At 37.8% G+C, this 26,007-nt stretch overlaps 4 protein-coding genes across 17 annotated transcripts in view; 2 read left to right on the top strand and 2 right to left on the bottom strand.

The window, feature by feature from the left end:
- Wcy (WW domain-containing adapter protein with coiled-coil wacky) overlaps positions 1 to 8,896 on the top strand; it is a 51,638-nt gene extending 42,742 nt beyond the window's left edge. The window contains exons 1-12 of one of the 10 annotated variants that reach the window (XM_077404444.1): positions 15 to 687; positions 1,087 to 1,120; positions 2,989 to 3,229; positions 3,519 to 3,604; positions 4,190 to 4,270; positions 4,647 to 4,845; positions 5,389 to 5,751; positions 6,076 to 6,302; positions 6,625 to 6,766; positions 7,341 to 7,567; positions 7,648 to 7,775; positions 7,864 to 8,896. In XM_077404444.1, coding sequence (XP_077260570.1) covers positions 647 to 687; positions 1,087 to 1,120; positions 2,989 to 3,229; positions 3,519 to 3,604; positions 4,190 to 4,270; positions 4,647 to 4,845; positions 5,389 to 5,751; positions 6,076 to 6,302; positions 6,625 to 6,766; positions 7,341 to 7,567; positions 7,648 to 7,775; positions 7,864 to 7,942 — 1,848 coding nt within the window. In that variant the 5' untranslated portion in view covers positions 15 to 646 and the 3' untranslated portion in view covers positions 7,943 to 8,896. Of the gene's footprint in view, positions 1 to 14; positions 688 to 877; positions 1,121 to 1,195; positions 1,462 to 1,791; positions 1,948 to 1,997; positions 2,296 to 2,791; positions 2,896 to 2,988; positions 3,230 to 3,489; positions 3,605 to 4,189; positions 4,271 to 4,646; positions 4,846 to 5,388; positions 5,752 to 6,075; positions 6,303 to 6,624; positions 6,767 to 7,340; positions 7,568 to 7,647; positions 7,776 to 7,863 lie in introns of those variants that run through there. The other 9 variants (XM_077404447.1, XM_077404448.1, XM_077404443.1 and 6 more) reach the window with 9 other exon arrangements.
- Positions 8,897 to 13,523: 4,627 nt separating this feature from the next.
- Positions 13,524 to 20,485, bottom strand: LOC143896531 (uncharacterized). Of its 2 annotated transcripts, none has more exons than XM_077404439.1 (8): positions 20,173 to 20,485; positions 18,747 to 19,034; positions 18,374 to 18,680; positions 17,990 to 18,210; positions 17,493 to 17,884; positions 14,188 to 17,407; positions 13,942 to 14,063; positions 13,524 to 13,856 (listed from the first exon to the last, which is right to left on the bottom strand). In XM_077404439.1, the coding sequence occupies exons 1-8, from the start codon at positions 20,245 to 20,247 to the stop codon at positions 13,787 to 13,789; spliced, it is 4,695 nt and encodes a 1,564-aa protein (XP_077260565.1). In that variant the 5' UTR covers positions 20,248 to 20,485; the 3' UTR covers positions 13,524 to 13,786. The 2 variants fall into 2 exon arrangements, with proteins under 2 accessions (XP_077260565.1, XP_077260564.1); XM_077404438.1 differs by lacking the exon at positions 20,173 to 20,485 and adding an exon at positions 19,927 to 20,109.
- Th1 (negative elongation factor complex member TH1) lies at positions 19,610 to 25,150 on the top strand. Of its 3 annotated transcripts, none has more exons than XM_077404457.1 (7): positions 19,610 to 19,784; positions 21,862 to 22,837; positions 23,207 to 23,459; positions 23,544 to 23,754; positions 23,836 to 23,976; positions 24,058 to 24,187; positions 24,268 to 25,150. In XM_077404457.1, exons 2-7 carry the CDS (start codon positions 21,862 to 21,864, stop codon positions 24,300 to 24,302), a joined length of 1,746 nt encoding a protein of 581 aa, XP_077260583.1. In that variant the 5' UTR covers positions 19,610 to 19,784; the 3' UTR covers positions 24,303 to 25,150. The 3 variants fall into 3 exon arrangements, with proteins under 3 accessions (XP_077260583.1, XP_077260582.1, XP_077260580.1); XM_077404456.1 differs by lacking the exon at positions 19,610 to 19,784 and adding an exon at positions 20,605 to 21,010; XM_077404454.1 differs by lacking the exon at positions 19,610 to 19,784 and adding an exon at positions 20,605 to 21,062.
- Positions 24,348 to 25,891, bottom strand: LOC143896538 (protein stunted). Of its 2 annotated transcripts, XM_077404471.1 has the most exons (4): positions 25,732 to 25,891; positions 25,358 to 25,488; positions 25,114 to 25,139; positions 24,348 to 24,468 (listed from the first exon to the last, which is right to left on the bottom strand). In XM_077404471.1, the coding sequence occupies exons 1-3, from the start codon at positions 25,758 to 25,760 to the stop codon at positions 25,126 to 25,128; spliced, it is 174 nt and encodes a 57-aa protein (XP_077260597.1). In that variant the 5' UTR covers positions 25,761 to 25,891; the 3' UTR covers positions 24,348 to 24,468; positions 25,114 to 25,125. The 2 variants fall into 2 exon arrangements, with proteins under 2 accessions (XP_077260597.1, XP_077260598.1); XM_077404472.1 differs by lacking the exon at positions 25,114 to 25,139.
- Between the last annotated feature and the right edge of the window lie 116 nt (positions 25,892 to 26,007).

The raw sequence follows: 26,007 nt of genomic DNA, 5'->3' as shown, positions 1-26,007 counted from the left end.
AGGTGCCGAGGGTGCGTGCGGATATTACAGAGGCTACTCCCAAAATTTAATTCTGCCCAAGCAATGCCGGTACCCCGGAACGATGTCCGCGGGAGATCGACGGTTCGACGAGATTAAACTCGCGCGGCTCTCGCGTTGATCGCACGAATCCCGCGGGGGGACGCGCGTTTCCCATCGAGATTACGGACCGACGGGAATCGTCGCGTATATGTCATCGCTACACGTAGGACTCTCGGGCACGTCGTGTCTCGACGCCTGTGTAGCGTTCGCAAAACGAATTGGCGTTCGCCGAGAGCGATTGACGATTTGGTACAGTGCCGCGACACACATACCTATGTACCACGTACCTACGTACATATAAATATATATGTACACATTTATGGAATTAAACAGCATCCGCCGCGCACCTTCGTGCCCCATCACGTCCCTGGACGTGACCGGAGCTCCCCCACCAGCGGGCCGCGCGCACGCCGTCGCACGAGCGCTTCGTACGAGTCGCCCGGCAGCGGCCGAGCACGTATGTGACATGGCGTCCGGGTAGAAAGAAAGTTAACTGCTAAATAAGCGTTAATGTTGTTTTTATGACACTGAACCGACCGAAAAGGGAACATCCGAGGCCGCGAATTTCCCACAGACACTGGCATTGATGGTAATGCATGCGAGGAAACCGCAAAGGATCAGCGATGGGTAGGGCTCTACCGTCAAATACCCGATACTGACACACGGCACACGGCCAATCTCTCTCTGTCTCTCCGTCTCCCTCTCTCCCTCTTTCCCTCTCGCTACCCGTCTCTCTCTCTCTCTCTCGCTCTCTCTCTTTCTCTTTCCGCAACCAGCTCTCGCCTCTCACCTCTCGTCACCCGACATCCGTCCATTCGTCCGTACGACCCGCTCGACCGTACACACGCATCGCAAGCACTCACTGCCACAAAACCCGCCGCGCGACGTCCCGCGGCACGACCAGCTTTCCACGATGGGGATCCGCTCGGGCGCAGTTCCCCGTGGAAACGACCGCGACGGCGGCGGCGGCGGCGGACACCGCGCGACGACCTCTCTCACTCACGGCCCGTTGTCTTATGATTCCAGGTACTTCGAAAAGCACCAGGCCCATCCCTATCAGGTAAATATCTACCGCACCATCGAGACGATTGGTGGATCTAGGATACGGAGAGGGTTAGGGGCAAGGGGGAGGGGTGTGTGTGTGCGTGTGATAGTTTCTCGCAGCCTCACGTCGTCTGGCTCTCGCCATCGCCATCGGCATCGCCTTCGTCTTCGTCTTCGCCTTTACTTCGAGCAGCATTATTTTCGCCCGCGGTTCCGCGTCGTTGCCCGCGCGACACGTCCGAGGACGGGGAAGGAGGACGGAGAGAGAGAGAAAGGGAGATGAGATCGCTCCGGTTCTTGCGCGGAGGACACGGGACCCCGCGGTGACAGCACTCATCCGCGCGGACAAGCTCCAAAGTTCGTATTCGGTTTCTCGGCTGGGCGCCGTCGCTTTTTTTTCTTTTTTTTTTTTTTGCCTCACTCGACAGAACCTCTCGCGGTCGCGAATCGCCCCGGGAATCGATAATGCGCGTTCGACGGCATCCGGACGATCGCTCGCTCCCCCACGGGCCCGTCTTTGTCGTCGTCATTATCGCGTTCCTTCGCGCGCTCCGATTTTTTTTTCCCTCCCAGTCGACGCGCGGGCATAAGGTGGACTCGGAATCTCGTCCAGGTCGAGAGGCGCGCCAACGTCGTCGTCGGACGATTGCGATTGGCTCAATCGTCGGTAATTCGCTGTATTATTACGCTGGAAGACTTGGCCCGCCGCGTTTGTAAAGGTGCCTTTGACGAGCCTCGATCGAGCGAAAAGAATCCCCAGCTTTGACAAGTGACATTTCGTTCATTGATGATGCTTTGCACGTTCCGTCCGTTAGACGCGTCGTCGCGATGCGAATAATCGAGGTACTTTGCCAGATCAATCTGTGTTTGTAACCGTAATTAGCTTGAGTTGTCCTTAAGAGAGTTTGTCCCCGTGTCTCTCATTGATTGACTGTGACGTTTGTTCTCTCTTAAAGCCATCGTTTACCCCGGGGGCGGTATTAACGATTAAATGTACACGTTCCGTGCTCAAATCGCGGTCGACGCGAGATGAGCGGAACGGCAATTAATCGCGGTACCGCCCGATTTTCGCGTCGCGATACGAAATTACTTCCTGCTGGGGGGGTTTTGTAAACATAACCTCACTTTTCAGAAAATCAATAATTTATTCTAGCAGGTAGTACTCGAGAATATTTGGGATCCTACCCCTCGGTAAGGACCTCATTCCCGTTTCCTCTTCGTGTTTCTACGCCTTTTGCGTCACCTCGTTCTGTATTCCGTCGAAAATAACTGTAAATGTGATGAGTAGCTTGATAGGTTTTTTTTTTTTTTTTGTACTTGGGAAAATTTGGGATATACCATAACATGTCTGTCTTTGCGGTACAATATTGAGAAATGTTATTCGTGTTATAAAGTATTTACTGGACTGAAGAATGTTCAGATGAGCGACAAGAATTTGTCTTAAATTTAAAAATAGATATATGCACATAATTGGCACGAGAAATTGTTACGGTAAGAACGATTAGTGTTTCTGAAAGATCACTGACGATTCTATAGAGAAATCTGAGATTTTTACAGAATTGTACAGTCATTTTTACCGTAACGTTGTTTCAATATTCGATATTTTACAGCTCCTTTGAATTCCCTTCTATGTCATTAGAGACAATTCAAGTCAATATATACAGCTCTCACACGTGCATTTTTGCAGACGGCCACTAGATCAAGACAGTCTGTTATTCTCAAGCGGGTTATCGAGCCTATAATATTTAATAACATTTTTAATAACGATCTTATATATTCAGAATGAGAAAAGTAAGCAATCTTGATGTATCTGATTTATTTATATCAATCTCTCGTGGAGTCACGCACACACGCACAAACACATCGCTAACGATCTGATTGTAGAACGCAAAGTACAGCAGTTCTAAGGGTGGCTATTCCTCCTCGACCACGTCGTCGGACAATCGCTACGAGGGACGTATGCGCGACTCTCCAAATGGTAACTCTTACAGTCCAGCTGGCAGCTTGGGAATGGGCATGGGGACGGACCGGGACAGCCCTCGGAATTACACATCCAAGCCTCTTTACAAGAAGGAGAGAGAAAATAGAGACTATAAACTATCCTCCTCTAGGGACAAGTATTCCGGTAAATAATTCTTGTTTGTCGTTTTCCCCATTCTGCATAGAGAGAGAGAGAGAGAGCAAACTTTTATATTTTGACAATTGCCCGATAGGAGAAGCATATATCTGTGAACATTATTGAGCCTAATCTATAAATTGTTACGTATAACGTATGGGTAATGCCTGTGAGAGAAGTAATACGATTCTGTCCTTTTATTTATCTAGATTCTCATCTCCTTCTCCTTTCTTCAGTATAAAAACAGAATTGTCTCTTAACATTTTCAGCTGTAACATGCTTGCTTGCATATGTGTAGATTGTGCACGATCCCTAAAAGACAAGAGAAGCCGTGAGAGCAGGGATTCGGAACACAGGACCAACCACGATAGGAGTAGTGGGGAGGTGAGTATCTTTTCAACATTAATATCTAATTTAATGATTGTTGAATATAATGAAAAGAATATGATTATGTCAATTATATGTGTTATGATCTTTCAGAGAGTTCTAAATGTTCATTATCATGTATATAACGAATCTTTATTTATCAAATATAAATTTGTCCCTTATTACATATATACGATATGCATGAAATCATAAATGTTATTATTATTATTTATTGTATTGTTTTTAAGTTGTATTAAAGTAAAATGTATTGAACTAGAACAAGCAGAGTAACTTATAAATTTCCCATTTAGGGAAGATTTCAAATATTTTTAATATAAATTGCAAGTATTATATAAAATAGATATCTATTTCTTTTAGGCATGTGCAGTTATGTGATAAGTTTGGTTTTATTAAAAACAAATTTCAACGTGCAAGTGAACTGTCAGATAATTTTTTTTAATAGTTACAGTCCGACTAATTTACAAATTTACTGAAAAAGGCATTTAATATGCATTGCATGTCTTTTTTTTAGATTGCATATACTTTTTTGGATGTGTACAATAATAATAATAATGATAATAACATTTGTTCACATCTCTATAGATCTTACATCCCTTAAAATTATCATCAAATTCATCAAGAGAATCTTCATCGCAGAGAAAACCATCACACAATTCCTGTCAGGTCAGTGTATTATAATTACATTCACTGGAATCAGCAGCTATTGGCTATAAAGTCAAAATTCTAAGTAAAACATAAAATAATATCATTCAATCATTATACATTCATTCATTCAAGTAACAAAATTAGCACATTTAATTAACATTTAACATTTATGAACTTTAATTGATCAGAACATTATATATTAACATTATATATATCCTGAAAGTTTCTGTACATTTGTAATTTTAAATAACTACATGTGTATGTAACTGAATATCTTAATAGCCTCAAGAAAATGGGCGAATATAACTTCAACTTTTCGACCAAGTCTTGGAATTAATGAAAATATTCCCCATCTATTCAATCGTTTCCGGAAATTTTAGAACAGTCTGTTTAGGATAAACGTGGTGATGAGCGAGGAGGTGCAACGGAACGGACAGCCAGATTTGGCGATTGGTCAGAACACATGAGTTCGTCAGGAAAGAAGTATTACTACAACTGCAAGACGGAAGTTTCTCAATGGGAAAAACCACGGGAGTGGATCAGTCGGACAGATAATCGTCAACGCCAATCTAGTGACTATTCCTCTAGGTCAAGTACGTCTAACAATAAATTTTCATGATTATTAAATACGATGTAAGATATTAGACTCGCGTAAAGATACATATGGGGTGGTCTCGCGCTGTGCGTGTACTTGGCGCGAGACATTACCGTATCTCTTGATATAATGAATGAAAAAAGGATGATGAAATAAAACAAATTCTTGTCGGGTAAAAAAAATATGAATTAACAAATTTGGCTTTTCTGATTTATAGTATTTATAGTTTAGTTTATATATTTATAGTTATTTACAGACATTTACGTTACAGAAAAGTCTCTATGAACAACTGACAAATGAAATGCATTTGTTTATATATATAATTTTTTCTATCTTGAAACTTGACATATCCTGCAGCTTATCTTATTCTGTTTATTAACTAAAATAGCAAGAAAATGCATATTGCGTTTGTGTACTATTATATTAAAAATTACATATTACATATATAATTAATAATATCTTTTGATATTGGAAAAAAAACAACTTTTTTTCTTATTTGAAATATATAAGACTTTACCAAATTTGAAATTTTTCTGGGCAGGTCATGATAAACATTCCAACTCGCGATCAAATAGCAGTAGCAGTATGCGAGATGGTAAATCGTCGCGACAGTCTGACAAACGAGAATATTGGAGCTTATGTAGTGCGAGCGGTGGTGGCAGTAGCAGAGATGATGTTTCCGCAAGGGAGAGGGAGCGAGAAAAGGAACGGGAAAGAGAACGAGAACGAGAACGTGAACGAGAACGAGAAAGAGAATCTAGAGAATGTAGAGAAGAAGTTAGCGTAGAACGCCAAACTCAAGATATGGATATTTCGCCAGGTGATTCTACACCCACTTCGGAACCTTTGACATCGTCCTGCGCTCACGATCCACTGCCACAAGGCCCTGTTCTCCTGGCCGCTGGTACGTTTTCCCTTTGCTTGTCATACGCAAGATGAAGCATATACAGAAACGTAACATATTTCTTTTAAAGTATTAATTTTAGAAGAGAAAAGTTTCAATTAGAAACTATTAGATTTAAATTTTTTAAATGACATTTAATGAGTTACGATAATTTTGTCATACATGAAACATTATTTTTGAAAAATTGTAATAATCGTTTTTGCAAAGTTGATTTTTTACAATGAAATTTGTAGAACCTGATTTAACTTGCTTTTAATATTAATTTATAACATTTTTACATGCATCGACCTTTGTAAATTTCTGATATCTTTGTCCCCTCATTAGCGTTACCTCGGTTAACATCACATCCATCGTCAACGACACCGCAGGCAACTGGAAAACTTAGTTCCCCTACGCAACAACAGGGAAGCAGTAACGCTCCGGGACCACCGGTGTCACTGGCAAATCTCCCAAGACTACTGTCGCAAATTACGGGCAACAAAGAACAACCTGACATCACACCACAGAAGGCATTACAGACAATTCAAACAGCTATCTTGCTATCCCGACAAGTAAGAAAATATTTTAAATAAGTTATTTCTGTTAAAATATAAAATTCAATTAAAATTATGCAAAATGTAAGATTTTATTATCAATTTGCCAAGTTAAATTATTATTTGACGATATTCTTTGAGTATAATCGTGAAAATTCCATATTCCATTATTAATACTTAGCCATTAACACAATGATGATTTTTTTGCTATTTTGTTAATATATGTAATCGAAAGCATATTTGGTGATTTTTAGACGATGATTAATTAGCTGTTTTCTCTTTTTGTGTTAAAACATTGCGAATAGTGCTCATAGTGTTATATGCTTGTCTTTTATTGCAGCAGTCTATTAGTGGGGATCGAACTAATACTGGAAGTGATGTGATGGTTCCACTAAAAGTTGATACAAGTGGCAATATTACCAGCGAGGGTCCACCTACTCCGACACATTCAGAAACCCAAGATTGTATCGACGCGCGAAAGTGTAAGTCTTCCATTTGTTGTTATATAAAGCTTGAGAATGCTTATTTTACAAATAAATAACTGTTTGCTCTTATGTTTAATGTATTCTTTTATAACATATAAATCATTTTCCATCACATAGTTAATTTAGTTCAAATAAATGTGCTTACATTCTTATGTCAGCTATAAACTGTCACTGTTATAGATTCTTACTATAAAATTTATTTGTGATACATTTAGTTTCCATTTGATTTATAATACTAAAAAACAAGCTGAATTTAAAAAACAGCTGTTTGGTAAAATAAAATTTAAGTAAAGTAGTTTACTTAAGCTAAGTGGTAAAGTAATCTTTAGTTTTATTAATTTACGAGCGCAGATTGTAAAAGTATTAAAATTATAAAAATATATCTTAGCATAACTAAAATATACTATAATATAACAAACTAATCTGTTGATGAAAAAATTATCTAACTCCTGAAACACAATATGTCAAAATAAATTATCTCAGATTATTGAATATCTTTTAATATTGTTTGCATTATTTTTGAACATTTCTTTTTATTATTTTATTATATGTATTGTCCTCATTTCAATAGTGACGAGTCCTGGGGGAACGAATTCCGGAGTACAAGGTCTAAGCTCCTTGCAAAGTCTCAGTACATTAGGCTCCCTTGGAAATTTGAGTAATACAGGAGGTTTACAGGCATTGTCAAGAGTGCAGCCTCCTTTAACACCTTCTTTAACACCATCTCTCGCTAATCATTACCGAGAAGACTTGACGCAGCATGTGCGTGCTTTTCCTGCTGATATTCTCGAAAAACAGGTGAGAATTCTGTATTTTTTAGATAATAGTCCCTACTGTTATTAGATGATTTCTTAAATTTTTATGATATTTATGTGCAGGCACAGAAACTTAGTGAGGAAGCACATACAATGGGCAGTTTGCAGTGTACGAGAGTGTCCGCAGAATTAAAGACGGCACGATCGATAGTGAGGCTGACAGAAATCCAGGCAACGTTACAGGAACAAAGGTAAGTATCACATGTTATAGCACATTTAATGCCATAAAACAATTATTCTTAAATTTTTATTATCTCGTTTGTTTGCTTGCTATTTTAGGATATTATTCCTCCGTCAACAAATTCAAACACTGGAGGAGTTAAAATCCCAAAATTCCTTCATGTCTGACGATTCTTAGTGTAAGAATCTTTATAAAATAATTATGATTACAATCTATAATTAATTCAAGCAAAATAAAACATGATTATTAAAAAATATTCTCATTAATATTGAATAATTAAGATTGTACCTAAATTATAATATCGTAATAGAAGTGATATATAGCGAATGAACATGGGCTGCTCAGAGAGGATCGGCTGTTCCATTTATCAGCCAACGAGTCTTAATAACTAATTAATGAATTTATTAGTGAATCCACCTCTCTGAGAAGCACAGCAGGCCTATCCAAGTCGCAAACACAACACTAAATGATTAGAAAAAAAAAAACGAATCAATTTTATCAGTTCAATGCAAGCTACTGAATTGTATATCTGAATTGTCCACATCGTCTTGTATTTACCTATGTTATACGTGTAAATGTTTCATATCCCAAGATTAAGCGGCATTTTAACTAGTTGAAACATTTTTGTTGTAAATCTCGGAATAAAATTCGTGCCACAAGTTTTTAATACAGTTCTTTATCAGCCATAGTCTCACTTACCTAATCTCCTGAATTTTTCGTTAACAGAGGGAGAGAATCGCTTTTAGAGAACTTATATTAAATACATTTACATCAAATATGAGACGGGGAATTATATACTTTATATTCAGATTTGTGTTCGATCTCCAATCATTTTTATTACAGGATTTTTTTGACATTTGTATAATGTATCATCGCTGAGCAAGTATTGATATATTATTATACATGCTCCCCTATTTACATCGTGTAATTAAAAAGTATAGCAATGACGAAATCTTTAGAATAACAAATGGCCACCATTTAATTTCTAATGTGTAAATAGCAGAATCAGAGTGAGTATTATTTACGAACGATATAATTTTATGCATGGCAAACTTTTTGAGTTAATAAGAACATTATTGTATCGAAACTATGGATCTAAAATAAAAATACGCATTTTTTATATTATAATTACAGATAACTCGTTTTACTTTATTCGTAATCCCCTATACTATGTCAAATGAAGAAGCACACAAATAAGATTTTGTTACGTTGTACCCATAATCCTAGGCGTTTAATAAACGTAGTACTGTATATGAAATAGTGAAATAGTCGATAGGATCGCGAATTGTAATCGTTATTTAAAGAACTACATTGTTAAGGAATTCTTTAATGAGGTATTTTGAACCGTTTTTCACTGTATAACTTATTTATTTGAATGAAAATTCTGCTAGTTAATGGAAAAAGGGGTATATATTAAACGAATATACTGAAAAAAATATCCAAAAAGAATTGTTTACATATCGTACTGTTGAAAATCATCTCATCTTTTGAAATACATTGTCATATAACAGTTTTGTAGAGCGACATATATGTATGTATATATATAACATATGTATACAATTTAGGATGTCAGAAACCACGAATGTGATACAATAATTCACCGTAGGTATCTCTTATTTTGTATATTTCTTTGAGGAACTGTCAAGGAGCGATTCTACTACTTACAAGATTAAAACAAAATGAAAGAACATATTCGTAACATATTATACTTTATCTAAATAACAGGAATTGCGATTGAATTTATGTTCTAATGTTAGATTATTTTTTGACCCAAAGAATTTTGATATGGATCTGCACACTTCATGATTTTTCCCTACATATATACGCATTAGGAAAGTTACTTTTAACGTATTTATATATGCGTGTGCACATGCTATAATAAAATTCTTTAGTTCAAACCGGTGGTCACTAAATGCCCTCTTATACCTCTTTTTTCTAAATATAAAATAAAACTATATAACCCCCAAATTATTCAACATCGTATTTTACTTGGTATTTTTTTATATATCCTATATATATGTTATCGTATAATTATATGATTATTTATGTATAATCATATAATTATATACGCCGAATGCATAATTATATAATCGTTATGGCTAAACACAGGAGATTAGTATTAAGAATAGTACTCGTAATAATGTTCATGTATCCTATATACGGTGTTTCTCAACACAAGCTCCAAGTAGCTCTTAAATATTACAAATGCTATCCATTAAGGCAATATGTCACCTTTATTCATTACAGATAAAGAATCGAACCTTAACTCTGCGGAGAGTCGATACTGCTCTTTGCGCTTCTGCTCCACAAAAAATTTCGCATATGTTACATATATTTTTATTGTTATTATTGCGAGTATTATTGACGTCGCTTATGCCTATATATTCTGCATCAAATTAAAATGCATTCAATAAATTCAATGTATCATCTTAAAGGAAGAAATTCTGGCTTATACAAAAGATATAATACATTTTCGATGAAATTATATATATATATGTATATATATGTGTATATATATATATATATATATATATATTTAAAAAAAAGCATTTTTAATAACCATAAGCGTATTTCGTCGACTTTGCTTGTGCGAATAAAGATGGCTTTTCTTACACTTTGCACATTACATATTTTAATAAGTATCTTTCGAATTGTTCTATGATTCATCGGTTGAGAAACACCAATGCGTTTTTCGTATTAACTAATGTTACATCATGTCATGAGAATGTAACGGCATCCCCATAGCACCTGAAGCATACAGTGAACATTCTCCCATGTATTATTTTATGTAATTACAGTCAGTCATTGGATTTATTTCATAACAAACTCCCTCATTTCTGAACTTTATTAGATAATTGCTTAATGCATTCTTGATAGATATTCAGAAAAATTCAGTACAATGCATAAATTTCCAATGGACTAAGATTATAATAAGGCCTCAAAATATTTGACATATTGTAACACCCCATGGCTCATAGGCATATTACATAAAAGTACAGAGACATCATTGGCGTCCCTATTGATGCACATAAAAAAAAAAGAAGTAATAATGTTGTATAAAGGAACATCGATTCTAATGCGTTTTACAAGTCTGCAAATAATACTGTCCATAATTACGTACGATATTAAAATATTGTTATCAAATGTTACGAAAAGGATATCGAAAAGAAAATTTCTATCAGATATGGGATGTTACATATCTATTGTGTTGAACATTTTTAATGCAGTACTCTTCAGATATTTATGCAAACATATTACAATGGAGAGTATATAAAGTGCTACAAAACAATTCCAATATGCTTTACAGTTGTTTAATACATCTACGTTATACGTTCATTATGTATTTGTAAGGCCATATACGAAATTTAATACAAAGATATTGCCTCTTTAGACAATATACTCGATATATTGATTAATTTGGAAATTTGTCTATTCATAGACAAATAGACGACACAGCCTCAACAGAGAATGTTCACAGTGTAAGACAGCAGCACAGACATATCTCAGCGCAACCTCCCTTTACCATTTAATTAGATTATCTTCGTTTTGCAATCGTGTAAAGCAGAGTCTTCTCAATTATGTTCAAAAGATCCTTTGTAGGTATTATTAGGTATGGGAGTTTGCTCTTAAAAACTAAAATAATCTCACCTATGTGAATTTTTAAGTTATTAACTATTTATCGGTACACGTTCAATTAACTTTACACATACCTGCATCACAGAGTTTCCTTAAAATCACCCATACACTGTCATTACGTATTTAATCAACATTGTTTACACATTAAATGAGAAATGTACCTACAAAGGGTATTTTGAAACAATAAAAATACAAGTCTACATAGAAACTATATCATTTGAATTTTTGTCTCTTAACAATGTACAGAACTTAATGTTTACATGTAAATATTACATAACAATGGATAAACAACAATGTTCAACAGAATGTTTTGTACCTAGGTGTCTACTATGGCATAAGATAGGTCATGTGCCGAGTTATTCTTGGCTACTGTCAAGTCTAAGCCAACATTATACACAACTAGCCTGTTTTTAAATAAGATGTGCATGATTTAAATGATTTATTAATCATTATTACACGCCATCTAACTACTTTCCGCTGTAGGGGCTTCTAAAAAGAATGGTTTATGTTTACAATCTCTATTTAAGTAATTTCAAAATTGTGTAAATTTGTCATCCTAAGAATTGCACTTATGAAAATTATTCTAATACGTTGTATTATAAAAAATATCAAAAAATTTCTTATTTAAAAAAGTTGGTAGATTAACGCGCGTTTTTTATTATTTATAATAATCGGAATGTGAGATTTTTGAAACTTTATTTTGATTTTATTTTAACAATATCTAAAGTGAATGATATAAGTGAACAGACCTCTCATTATTTAAATTAAATAAAATCGAATTTCTGTTTACGTTTCACTATATATAAGCAAATATTAATCATAGATAAAAATTAGTACATAATTCGAAAAAGAACCAGAAACTTGTAAGAAACAAGAATTATATCCAAAATGTTAGATAGAAACTCTTTAGAAGCCCCATAATAATTTATTCCCATTCGACATATCTTTCTTTCAAATTTATTTCACTCACTCTATGGTAAAACACACAACATTACAATATAATCCTATCAAAATGGCATTCAGTATTTTCTTATAGGATTATTTCATTCAATATATAAAAAAAATATATAATTTCGACTACTCAATGGAAACGTTCAGTAATCGTCAGTTTGTACTATCCGAATGCCATTTTTGTGTATATTACACTTTTCCTGGACTACTTCTACAAAGATTGTGTAGGGTTGCCCATGAAATTCTAATTGAAATATAATTAATATCTATATGTATGTATAAACATATATATATGTATATATGTTTATGTACGTGTATGTAGTGGGATTTTATTGATATATAGTCAGTTCACAATGCTCGTAATGTCACGATATTCTGCAAGCGTCTTTAAACTGGCATCATCATAAATCACTAAGATACTAATTTAGTTGCACATAGAATCGTGTAAAATTTTGAAAAAATGATTAACATAAACTACAGAAAATGTGAAAATTTAACATTTAACATGAACATAAAAATTACTCATAATTTTTAATAAGATAACACAACTTAACATTTAATATTTTGTATTTTAAACGAAAAAAAATGCTCGGGAAAACATTAAATTCGAAGAATTAAATGTAATATGTTATGAGATAATAAAAGTATTATATAAAACAATATCATGTAAAATTAAATTGATTTAACTAATTTAAAATTTTTTATTTTTTTTCAAATTTCTTTTTTACTTGAAAATTTTTTTCATCAAAATTCATCAAATGCATCAAAGATATTTAAGTTGGTATTTAACTGCTGACCTGTACATAATGCTTAGTTAAAAAATTACGATGCCTGCGCACGTAGTGCTTCTAAACTAAACCCAATAAGTTTCGTATAAAGACTCCTCTACAAAGCGTGCTACGAGATGTGACTGACTTATACTTACCTGAACGGGTGGCAATACTCCCACTAATATTTATCTTCAATTGCACACATTAAGTGCTCATTAATTTTCTTTATCGAGGTACTTTTCGATTTCGGCAAATATGTACGCTATCTCGAGTACGTCATGTCGCTACATATACATCATGTCCAATTTTTTTTTTTGGTAAGGTCTTAGTAATGCAACGCCATTACGATTTACTGGCTTCATGCCAACTCCAAGATATTATTTTTGTTATAACTTGTATAATTTAAATAATTTATAATTTACATTTCCTGCAGAGAGAGAAAGAGAGAGAACACAAGTGGTTGTACGCAAGCATATTCGGTCAGCTTCAGATTACTATATTACAAAGATGCTTGGTATATACCACCACATTGCAATTGATTGATGTATGACAGAATTTCATTTTACATCACTTTATATAACGTTTAACGTAGACACACTCAGATACACAGATAGATGTAAGGACGCACCTGAGTGTATGCGTGAACCGTGTTGTCATATGCTCTCTAACGCACGCATCTTCGAAATGCTTTTTTGATTTTCCGTGGTGCTGGGGCCGCCGATTGAGGTGGAGCACTATAAAGCAAGATATATTATTTAGTACGTATTCCCTAAAGTATAAATGCGTAAACGCGAGAAAATTTGAGCCAAGAATACTTACGTAAATATTGGTGGTGCACTTCCTTTGGTGAAGTTGTACAAAGGCCGACTATTAGGATCGAAAGCGGGAGCAGAAGCAGGAGAATTAAAGTTGAATGCTCCGGGTGTCGCAGATGTAGATGGCTGCAACATTACAATACAATTTATTTGAAAAAAAGAAAAAACGTAACAAAATCTGTGGCAATAAATAATTATATCTGCATTTTCAATGTATTAAATATATATCAATAATTTTGTATATATTCACCATTCCTCCAAAGTTGAAACTTCCTGATGTCGCAGCAACTGGAGCTGTGGATCCAAAGTTGAATCCTGTACTGGACGAAGGTGTAGACGAAAACGATGACGTTACTTGAGTCTGCGGATTTGTCTGTGGGGCACCGAATATCGGAGTTGCCACTGCACCTTGACCGAACGCCGCCGGTGTTTCTTGTTTAGGTGGATTGAACGTGAAATTGGCAGTGTTCGTTGGAGCGGAGTTAGCTCCAAATGTACCGCCACCGAATGTATTGTTACTGCATACATTCGACGGTGTACTCGAACTGCTACCAAACGTGAAGAGCGGCTTCGCAGACGACGCGGGCGGTGGTGGATTAACATTCGTAGAGAAGTTAAATCCGCTGCTTGCCGATTGTTGCGACGAAGCCGAACCAAACGTGAACAACGACGAGTTCGGCGCATTAGTCTCGCCCGGCTTCGTGGTTGAGAATATAGTAGGTGTTGTCGTAACACCTCCGAAAGCGGGTGTGGTAGTGTTTCCAAAAGCCGAGGCATTAGACGATCCGAAGGGCGACGAAGTAGTCTTGTTGGACAGTGTGTCGAACGTTGGTAGAGGAGTTGCCGCAGGCGGTGGTGAATTGAATACGGGCAACTTCGTTTCCGACGTACCGAAAATCACTGGTTTACTCTCGGTATTACCGCCGAACGTTGGAATTTTGTTTTCGAGCATGGCAAATCCTGGCAAAACTGGCAGCTTGCTGCCCGTTGCGGCGAACGACGACGGTTTGTCCGTGCCGAATGCTATCGTCGCCTTCGACTCGTTGAATAGCGGTGTGGCACTCGAGACGATCGGGAAGAGCGGAGCGACCGGTGTATTATTCGCGGCTTTGGTTGACGGAGTAGTCTCGGTTGTCTTGCTTCCTCCGCTCGTGGATAATACGCACGCGGCAGACGACATCGGAACCTGACCGAAAGACGGTATTGTAGCTAACTGAGATGACGTCTTTGTGTCGGAAAATGTGAAAGTAGGTTGAGCAAAAGTTGGAAGACAAGTAGTCGTTGCATTCGTGGAAGTTGTAGTGGCAGCGCTTATACCGCTTGGTACCCCGAATGAAAACGTCGACTCCGGTTTTGCGTTTAATATACTCTTCGTAGTATTTTTTTGGGTCAGTAACGACGATAACATTGGATTAGTGCTGACTGGTGCTGCATCAGTTGTTGCTGCTGCTGGCTTGGAACTTTCTGTCACATTGGTTACAAAGGAAGTCTTTTGCGTTTCCTTATTTGAAGCAGGCTGAGTAAATTCTGGTTTCTGTACACCAAAGGTGAAAGGAGAAGCGGTCGATGGAGCGCTGGACATAATGCTTGTATTCTGTTTTTCACTTGCTGCTGTTGAACCATCACTTTTCGGCGTACCGAAAAGTGTTTCTTGTTTGGTTTCCTGATTCTGACTGGTAGATTCGGGTTTTTCAGGACTTTTTACATTGAATAGAAATCCTGTACTACTAGAAGACGTTGTGACACTATTGGTTTTAGATGCTTCACTTACAGCTTTGTTCTGTTCCTTTGGAATACCAAACGTAAATTGTGTCATGCCACTATTCTGTTGTAGATTACCAAATTTGAATCCATTTAGAGAAGATGCATCGGGTTTAGATTGATCGTCGACCTTATTCAGACCAAACTTAAATCCACCCGGTTGGGTAGATGATACGCCAAATTTAAATTGCAAGGTAGAGTTAGTGTTCGATGAAGATTCGTTTGATTTTACAGTACCAGGCTTTGAAGCTTGACAAGCCACACATTCCGTATGCTTAGCGTCATTTTGTACCAAGCAAGAATCGCAAGTCCACGCACCCTCTGGTTTTTTAAATTTGTCTCCGAACCCATTACTCGACGTCTGTTCCGCTTTGCTCGGCCCACCAGTGGAATTAGGTTTAGAAGTGCTGCAGCAAGGGCAGGTGGTAACGGAATTGTTATTTCTAACAAAACATCCTGAACATTCCCAGGAATCTTTGCTTGGTTTAAATTTGCTCATTATTTCAGAATTATTAGACGTTTTCTGCGTTGCCGTGACTTCTGTACTAGTATTTAACTTTTGCGCAGACGACTCCGTAACATTATCCGTCTTCTTCGATTTTGTTTTTACAGAGGTCATAGGTTTAGATGTATTGCAACAAACACACGTAATAACGTTCGCGGAGTTTCTGAGTAAGCAACCGGAGCATTGCCACGATCCTTCGGCAGGTTTAAACTTCTCCATTAAATCAGAATTTTGAGATTTAACAGTTTTTTGAATCGTCGAACTACTTCCCGGTTTTGGTGTAGCGCACGCTACACATGTGGCATCACTCTGCTTGTTTCTTACACAGCAAGCTGCACATTCCCATTGATTCGTAGATAGTTTAAATTGAGAACCGAAGCAATCCTGTGCGACTGGCTTTGGTTCCACGACTGTCGTATCTGTTGTTGACGTTGAGGGCAACGAAGTTTTCTCATTAGGATTGGACCGAGAAGTCTTACACGCAGTGCAGTGTTTATCCGTACTGTTGTTCCTGATCATACATTCACTACACTCCCAAGACGACTCTGTACCATACGTGTTTGCAACATCAGAATCCGAGCCGACGGATGTACTAGCAGTCTTGTCAGTGTGTGTCGTTTCAGAAGCCAATCCCGGGTTTAACTGTCCGATTAAATTAGATACGATTTTGTTAGATTTTTGGAACAATGCATCCATAACACTTCCAGATTTCAGTTCCTTCGACACCGCAGATCCGACGGAATCATTCTTGCCGTTCTTTACCTTCGCTTTTAATCTGGGCGCTGTAGATGAGCCAGCCCAAATAAAATTGGGAAATGAATTCGGTATAGATGTGATCGCGTAATCAACAGTAAATTCGTTCTCTGTAGTTGAACGTGAATTCGGATCAGTCGTATTATTCGCGCCGTCTTCAGCGATGATCGGATTACTAAAAGTGAAATTGTCGACAGACTGCAAACTCTTCTCAGCTTCTGTCACCTTAATAGGGCTAGCAAATGTAAAAGTATTTTCCTTATTTGCCACAGTTTTGCCTGCGGAATATGAAGGAGGAAGTGGTAGGGTAAAATTGAAATTGGGTAATGTTGTAATTGGCAGAGGTATGTTCGGCAAATTTACAGGCGCTACCGTTTCTTGTTGTTCTAGATTTACTTTAGATTTGCCCTTTAACTTGCCGCGATACTTTTCACTATCGGCATCCTCCGCTCTAAAAAAAAAAAAAAAAGATAAATATTAATTTATTTTCGAAATAAATTTGGGCAAACTTACAAAACTACAATTGGTAAACGTACCTCAACTGGTACTCCTGTCGAGAAGGCGGTGGATCGCTACGAGCGGAAACGATTTTTCTAGCCATAAGAGTTGTATCTTGTAATTTTTGTCTTCGTCTTAACTTCAATATATCGGGGACGGTTGGTACTGTTAATTCACGCGTCAAATGGCGCAAACCAATTCTAGCGGTTGGACTTGCCACCTCTTCTCGCGCTCTCTTCCTGTTCATTACCGTAGACACAGCGTTATTCGTGTTTTTCAACGGAATTTTCTTCGCGTCGGATATAGGTGACGAGAAATGTTCTAATGCTTCCAATATCTTTTTGGCGGTCTGACTCATCCCCGATGAATCAACTTCCATATCAGAAGGTTGAACTTCAACATTTGTCCTCCTTGGTACTTTAAGTTGTATCTAAAATAAATATATAGACCAGTGTAATTCAGATCAACAAATTGATCTTCGTTTCAGGTAATTTAAAACACGAAGGATCAGATCGTCCCTCGATTAATTGCGTACCTCGTTTGAATTGTTAAAAATATTACGACTTCGTTTATAAAGACTTGCTGCATTTGCACCTCCAAAAGTAATATTACCACTATAAAAAGGAGAGGATAGCGAAGATGCACGATCTGCAGTGTTTGTTATAATTGATGCGTTAAAACTCGGTCTACGACTGCTTAAAGTATCGCGAGAATTACTGTCTAGAAACAAGGACCTTGGAGATTGTAAATGATTAGCTGAAACAAAAAGATAACACTTGTACAATATATGGATTGGCACATTATTCTTTAAAAATAGATTTTCAACCAAAGAGCTTCACAGCAATTTAAGCATATTTAATTAATCAATTTAATATCACACATTTGCAATTAACTTTTAACGCAATATGTTTATACTTACTAAATGTCAATTTATCATCAACATGTCTCTTTCTACTGGTAAACGTCGAATTATACAACAAGTTTGATGGGCCTTCGTGCCTATTTATCTGTGGAATAAGCGAACTGCATCCACTGGTACTTTCACTGGACTCCGAATTGTCATCCATCCCATTTGCTATTCCATTATTAGTCGACGAAGCTAACGAATTTAAGTCAGACCTGTGAGACGTTACAGTCCTAATGTCTGCTGATACTGCAGGAGTCAAAGATATTAAACGGCCTATTCCGCTTGGTCCAGCTGTTGCAGGTTCCAGAAAATCTTCCGTCTGCAAGCAAGTCCCAATAAGTTTATCCATTTCCAAGCGTTTCGTCGCTAAAATTCGTCTAGTTACCATTTCACTATGAACGGGATACTGCTCTTTAGAGGGCTTAACCGTATTCAATGCGGTTTTAACTCTCGTTTTTATAGAAAACGTGCCAGGTGGATGAGTCACATCCATACGAATGCGCGCTCGCTTAATTGGAGGCTGCTGCACATCATCCTCGAGTTCCGTTTCCTCACTATTCCCTCTACCTTCTAACGTACCCTCATTATCTTGAGAGGTATTGAACCACTTACTGATCCACGATGATTGTGGTATAAAATCTGTCACCTTGGTTGCTACTTTTCTCACAAATGACTGTAAAAAATATAAATACACAACTATATAATATACAGCGTATTAATGTCATATATATATATATATATATATATATATATATATATATGTGTGTGTGTGTGTTACACTTAATATATTATATATATTAACGCAAATCTAAATAATCAATATTGTAACATTAAACGTATATTGTGCAGAAAGCGACAATACGTTCTAAGAATAATCCATGCACGATTACGTTTCCATTAGCGCTGGGTTCAAGTACGTTACGAGCAATGTCAAAATATAAGGGAACGCATTTGAACCCTGTAGGATTTAAAACATAATAACAGTGCTTTTAAGTAGAATCAAATGGTGATAGAACACTTGCAAATTTTGCACGAAAAATAACGTAACGCTGTAAGTTTCACCGAGCTTGCACCGTTCATTTGGTTAGGTTGCAAGTGAGAGTATACTTTTCGAGCTACCATTTAAATTATGTAACATGACGCAATATAGAAAACAATGAGTTTTTTATTTCGATTTCAATGATGTCGGGATTTCGTCCGCGCGAGAACCGTGTCTGGATGCGTTCGGGGAACGGTTGCAACGTAACCGCGCGGATTCGCGCGAAGACCTACGCGAAGCGCGCGATGCTCCGCGAGGCAAGGGGGACGCGAGGAGTAAGAGGAGGAGGAAAAGAAAGAAAGAAAGAAAGAAAGAAGAAAGAGAGAGAAGAAGAGACGCAGAGGAACGCACTTCGCGTTCCTCAAAGCCGGAGGCCTACGCGAGGTAAGTACGTCGGGCGGACGCGCGTCTCTCGCGGCGACGGACGTGCGGAGGCGCGCCGAGGACAGAGGACACTCGTCCAGCGACGGCCCGCGAGGCACACGGGGGGAAAAAGGAGATTGAGGTTATCGTCGGGCTCACTCACATAACCGTGACACCGTGGGTATCGCGTGGGGGGGCCTCGTCGTGGGGAAAGGGCGGGCATGCGGGACACCATGCGGCGAGGAGTCGGCGCTCGACGTCGGTCCGATCGCCGTGCCACCCTGGTGACCACGAAGGGGCGCGCGAAGGGCGCGCGGCCCGCCGCCGCCGTCGTCATCGTCGTCGTCGTGGGCTCGATCACGGCGCACACGCCGCCGCGACGGTCGCCCGTCGTGGCGAGGCTACTCACGTTGTTCGCGTCGTAGGGCTTCGCGTTGCGCGACGACGGCCGCCTGCCGGCCGGATCGCCGCCTTCCTTGGGCATGATTAGCCGTCCTGAACTCCCAGAGGCACTGGCACTACGCCGTTGCACGACGACCGACGACCGTTACGAAACGCACGCGCGCGCCGCGAGCATCGCGTCCCTGGGAAAAATTCGGTCACCGCCGGAACCACGCACCACCTTTCCTAATACCTCCTGCGGAACGAGAGCGAGCCACGAGAGGGAAATAGGGAATATGGCCGCGCTCGGATCACCGAAGACCGCCACCGGGGCGCCAGTAGGCGCTTCCTTCAAATCGCGCCCAACCGCGCGTGCTCCGACCACGTGACGACGTGACCGCGCGAGGCGCGCTCTCTGCCGCTCTCGCCGTAGTATAACTAGTATGCTCACTCTAGGGTCTAGGGTCCTTTCCGTTTCACGCATGATGCGCGCATTGTCTATAGTAAACGTTACGCATGCTATAGATAAATGCGCGCATATGCGTGAAACGGAACGGACCCTCAATTTTATTACGAAAAATTTTACAAATCGCGCTCAAGAGTTGAACAATGAACCGAAGTTGCCGCAATATTAAAACCCTTGAAGAAAAACAAAAGACAAACCGAAGCGCTGCGACTCGCGTGAATTGATCCCGGAGAACGGGAGATTTTGACCGTGTGAATTACGCATTATTTCACATCGTTCTGCGACAGCGCCGACAGCCGTCAACACGGTCAACAGCCGTCGTGAAGCGTCGACGCAGTCAAGCCAGTCAAGCGTCGTCTAGCCGTCAAGCGCAGTATAGTCAAGAGTCAAGTTTAATCTGGTATGATTTGCGTCGTATAGTGTTCTGTCCAATTTTGTCTTATTTGAGAAAGGTTTGTAAATAATAATCTTCGATTTATCGATAGTACCTTGTGGATAAATATTTCCTTTACTTGAGAATCGTGATACGTTTGAAAATTAAGAATTTCTATCGAGGTGCTTCTTGTTTCGTGAATTACAATCTTTCTTAACCTGTATTTGTATTGTTTTTTTTATAATATTACCTTCAACCCGGGACGGGCGCCTGATTTTTTTTGTTGCATAAGTGGTCACCTGGGGTGATTTTTACACCCCAATTAAAAATCGTTGTTAATTATGTATTGAATATTTTTTGTGGTTCTGTAATTTATTTGTATTTGAGGACAATATGTATATAGATTTACTCAACATTTTTTGTAAAAAGTAAGGAAAAATAAAAAAAAATGTTTAAAAAAACGAAATAACACATTACTGTGACTTCATTTTTTTGATGCTGCAGTGTATTTCACCCCAGCGTCCGTTCCTAGGTTAAATATGTGCGTTTTCCAACGAGTGACACAAGTTGACACAAACATTGCTCTATTTTGCTTTTTTGGCAATGAGTAATAAAGACAAAACTACACTTGTGTCACTTGTAGGAAAACGCACTTTATGTTACTCACATTAAAGATTACTTATACACTGATTATTTATAAGGAAGACTGATAAAAATGATTGTATTGTCATACATATAATTTTTTGAATTTTTTCTATTGGAAATAACGAACGGTATCTTTGAACTTATTATGATTTGCAGCATATTTTAGGAAGCTGTATGCAATGTTCATATTGTATGTATACTGCTATTAATATAGGTAATATAAATGTGTGCAGATGGAGGCCGATTACGATGATGATCGCAGTGGTTGGGGAGATGAGATGAATCGAAGCACCGACGATTGTAGCGGGGAAGACGCATTCGATAATCCACAGGAGGTCCTGAACGAATGCCTGGATAAGTTCAAAACGCCCGATTACATAATGGAGCCTGGCATTTTCGCCCAACTTAAAAGATACTTTCAAGCTGGAGGAAATCCTGAACAAGTTATAGAATTGTTGTCCAAAAATTACACAGCTTGCGCGCAGACGGCAAACCTACTTGCGGAATGGTTGATCATCGCCGGAGTAAATGTCACTGACGTACAGGCAATGGTGGAAAACAATTTGAAGGGCATGATCCTTAAAAATTTCGATCCCAAGAAGGCGGACAAGATCTTCACGGAAGAGGGTGAAACTCCCGCCTGGTTAACCGAAATGATACAGCATCCCACTTGGCGATCTCTCATTTATAGACTTGCGGAGGAGTACCCGGATTGCTTAATGTTAAACTTCACCATCAAGCTTATATCCGATGCTGGATTCCAAGGTGAGATTACAAGCATTTCGACAGCGGCTCAGCAAATCGAGGTCTTCTCGCGCGTGTTGAAGACCGCGATTGCTGGATTTCTTCAGAATACAGAAAACTGGCAGTCCAGCATACAGGAGTGCGCAAAAATGGTGTGTCATGGCCAACACACCTATGTGTACAGTCAAGTCCTGTTGCAAATTCTCGCGCAAGAATCCCGCGGTGGTTTCATGATGAAAAGACTTTCCCAAGAGATCACCAAGTGCGCGCAACAAAATCGACACGACGTCACCCCGATAACGATGGCTCTGAATGGCGCTGCCAGTAGTCCTGCGGCATGTCAGGCACTAGCATCTATGCTATCAAGAAACACCTTAAATCCCGCTGACATCACAGTCTTATTTAGAAATTATTCCACAGCGGAGCCACCTCCTATCGAACTGTTACGCAATCCACAATTTTTGGGTAAGTTGATAAAGCTATTTACACTATTATTAAAATTTACAACAAGAAATCAGATTTTCTTTATTCCGCTATGGATTTCTGTCCTTACTGAGTCAAAATATCATGATTTATTCAGCTACTTCGATTTAGTTTTTGTTTTATAATGAAATAATATTCTCTCAATCAATATTTTTTATATTATACATGGAGGACCAAGAATCTAATCCAAGTCTTTCCCTTAATAAACGTCTATTGCATTATTAAGCTATCCAGAATCTAATCAGAAGTTCACTGAGAAATCAAAAGTCATTTAGTTGGATTAGTTACAATATATAAAATGGTTATATGTAATAAAAATTAGTTATAATACAATTTTGTATTTTCTTGCAGAATTACTGGTTGATGCACTTTTTAAGCCTGGTGTAAAGATAAATCCTGAACATAAATCAAAATATATATATTTACTAGCTTATGCGGCAAGTGTATGCGAGACGACCGTTAAGAAAAGCAATACTCGCAAAATTAATAAGGACGATTTGAAAACAACTATCCAGGCGATTGAGAAAGTGCATAATATATGTAACATAAATAAAGGATCGACTGAGCTAATAGCAGAGTTGCAAACTTTGTATCAGTGCATGCGGTACAAGATTTTTTTTCTAATATCTTGTCTATATCAAGTAAAAAAATTTTTTTCTTTTACTAATAATAAATTTATTTATTACAGATTTCCTGTCGTAGGCGTGGGTGTAATACGGTGGGTAGAGTGTACCGTGACTGAACCGTCATACTTTAAATTATGCACGGAGCATTGCCCTGTGCATCTCGCTTTACTGGATGAGGTTGTGGCTAACCATTATTTGTTGCATCCAAAAGTCTTAAGATTACTCGTGCAGTTGTTTGAAAGCAAACAAGACGAATTAGAGATACTTGTACAAGTAAGCATATTTTATATTGCGCCAATTAAAAGAACAAACAATTGTCAATATTTTATATGAATAATTTTTCTGCCCATGTAGTTAGAAATGAAGAAGATGTTAATCGACAGAATGGTGAACATGCTAAGCAGACACTGCGTGGTGCCTGTTGTATGCTACATCAAGCAATGTTGGCAACGTGGAGATACAGATATATCTTTAATCAGATATTTTGTTACCGAGGTAAATTATAATACTGTTCTTTCAATAGAGTACCGTATCGATTATATCGCTTTTACTATGATATGGATATTTACGTTTTAGGTCTTAGAATCAATAACCCCTCCATATACAGCCGAGTTTGTACAATTATTTTTGCCGATGGTAGAAAACGAAGAGATTACTGGAACTATGCGTGGAGAGAATGAGAATGATCTAGTTTCGGAATTCATTAGTAAGTATTGACATTCGAAAACAAATAACTTGCTAGAAGTAATTTTGCCATATAAAAAAAAAAATCCATTATATTTTTAGTACATTGCAAGACTCACTGCCCTGTTGTAAGATGACGGTATAAAAATTAACCACCGATAGGTTAAATTGAAGAAAAACAATGACAGTGCGAAGAATGTTTTTATTTTATCTAGAGACAGAGATCCTCATACATACTTATGGCTATAAATGTATATTGGATGAATTCTGCATCCATCTGTGATATTGTCATCTAGGCATTTTCTGTAACAAAAATATTTGTATATATATTATCGACATCACACATAAATACTATAAAATTTTAAAGAGGATGAGACTTGTTAATAAACACACATGAAGGTAAAAATGTTAATTGGCCTTAAAGAGGAATTTTAATCATTGTTACATTTATAACTTGATATTCATAGCGTTAAGGATAAATATTACATTTAAGTATAACAACAATTTCATGCTAAAAGTACCGCTTAGAATTATGAAATATATATATGTATATACAATAATATGAGAGAACAATTGTTAAATCCTTTTATAACGCAGTAAAGATGTAATCACACTATAGATTGCAAGCTCGATTGTGGTTGGAGTTAAGGTTCATTGTCAATCAAAGCATAGTTTTCCGATCAGATTGTGCATTACAATTTAGCTCCGAGTCTATTTTTCAACCATTTGGTTGCAACTGACTGCAGTCTGTAATGTGATTATATCTTAAAAGATAATGCAGAACTACTGACTGTATCACACACACACACACACAATGACTAAATTAAAAGGCAAATAAATGCTTTCTAAAATAAGTTGTCACACCTGCATTAAAAATTATTAATATTAAAGACACTCTATTAACACAAAAAATATTTCTCTAAAAACACATTCCTAACATCAACTTACTGATCATTACGATCACATCTTTTCAGCTGTAACAAAATACATTGTACGTGTAACGAAAGCATAATAAAAGAATAAATACTATAGAAAAAAATACTCTATGAAATCTACAAGTCTATCAGGAAAGAAATAATGATATAACTGATACGAAATAAATGACGACAGAGTAGTAAACTGCGACGATTACATTTCCTCTTCATTTAACATAAATTTGAGACTGCAATAATAAATCTGGAGTCATACGTACTGACGGGTTTCCCATCTTTCCATTGAGTAAACTTCACATTGACTTCATCACGTTTCGCAGCCTCTATCCTCAGATCAGCTTTTAAAGCTTGCCTGACTAACCTAGCTGCGATTTGAGAGTAATTGATGTAACTACAACAAAAAAAAAGGAAAAGAAGATTCGTATGCATATATTACCCGGCTTTTAAAGTATTCTGTTGTGCACAAATAACAATCAATGTTGAATTAAAATGAGATTTTATCGTTAATTAACTACATCATATGAGAATTCGGTTACATAACAATCCTAATGAAAAATAATTATATACTTGACACATGCATGAGAGAAGAAATGTAAAATATAAAAGGCAATGACGAGATAATTGATTCCCTTACTTCAATCCCGCCTGTCTCCACGCTGACATTTTTTCTGTTAATTATTTTGACAAAAGGCGAGAAGAGAGCCTTGACGGTCTGACGGGTGACACAAAATATAAGAGACAGAAAACTTGCGACAGAAAACCTTCAGGGGCCGTCTACAATAGGTGTAGTAAACTTGGAGCAGTGAGAAATTGACCAATTACAGTCGACTTTTCTCCTCACACTCAACTGTGATTGGTCAATTTCTTACGATTCAAGCTGCACCTATTGTAGACGGTCCTTTAAAGCCCG

Source organism: Temnothorax americanus, unplaced genomic scaffold (genome assembly GCF_048541705.1).
Source record: "Temnothorax americanus isolate GAGA-0224 unplaced genomic scaffold, ASM4854170v1 Scaffold19, whole genome shotgun sequence".
Lineage (NCBI taxonomy): Eukaryota > Metazoa > Arthropoda > Insecta > Hymenoptera > Formicidae > Temnothorax > Temnothorax americanus.
This window is presented reverse-complemented; position numbering and strand designations above follow the sequence as displayed.

What these genes read in the sequence shown, in the direction of transcription:
- LOC143896538 (XM_077404471.1), bottom strand. Translation starts at nt 25,760, where the DNA reads ATGTCAGCGTGGAGACAGGCGGGATTGAA. An exon ending in TGGAGACAGGCGGGATTGAA is followed by an intron (nt 25,489 to 25,731) that starts GTAAGGGAATCA and finishes TTTTTGTTGTAG; the next exon opens with TTACATCAATTACTCTCAAA.
- LOC143896531 (XM_077404438.1), bottom strand. Translation starts at nt 20,100, where the DNA reads ATGACGACGGCGGCGGCGGGCCGCGCGCCCTTCGCGCGCCCCTTCGTG. An exon ending in ACCCACGGTGTCACGGTTAT is followed by an intron (nt 19,035 to 19,926) that starts GTGAGTGAGCCC and finishes TATTTTTTACAG; the next exon opens with TCATTTGTGAGAAAAGTAGC. An exon ending in AGTGCACCACCAATATTTAC is followed by an intron (nt 13,857 to 13,941) that starts GTAAGTATTCTT and finishes CTTGCTTTATAG; the next exon opens with TGCTCCACCTCAATCGGCGG.
- Th1 (XM_077404457.1), top strand. Translation starts at nt 21,862, where the DNA reads ATGGAGGCCGATTACGATGATGATCGCAGTGGTTGGGGAGATGAGATG. An exon ending in ACTTTGTATCAGTGCATGCG is followed by an intron (nt 23,460 to 23,543) that starts GTACAAGATTTT and finishes TATTTATTACAG; the next exon opens with ATTTCCTGTCGTAGGCGTGG. An exon ending in TCAGATATTTTGTTACCGAG is followed by an intron (nt 23,977 to 24,057) that starts GTAAATTATAAT and finishes TTTACGTTTTAG; the next exon opens with GTCTTAGAATCAATAACCCC.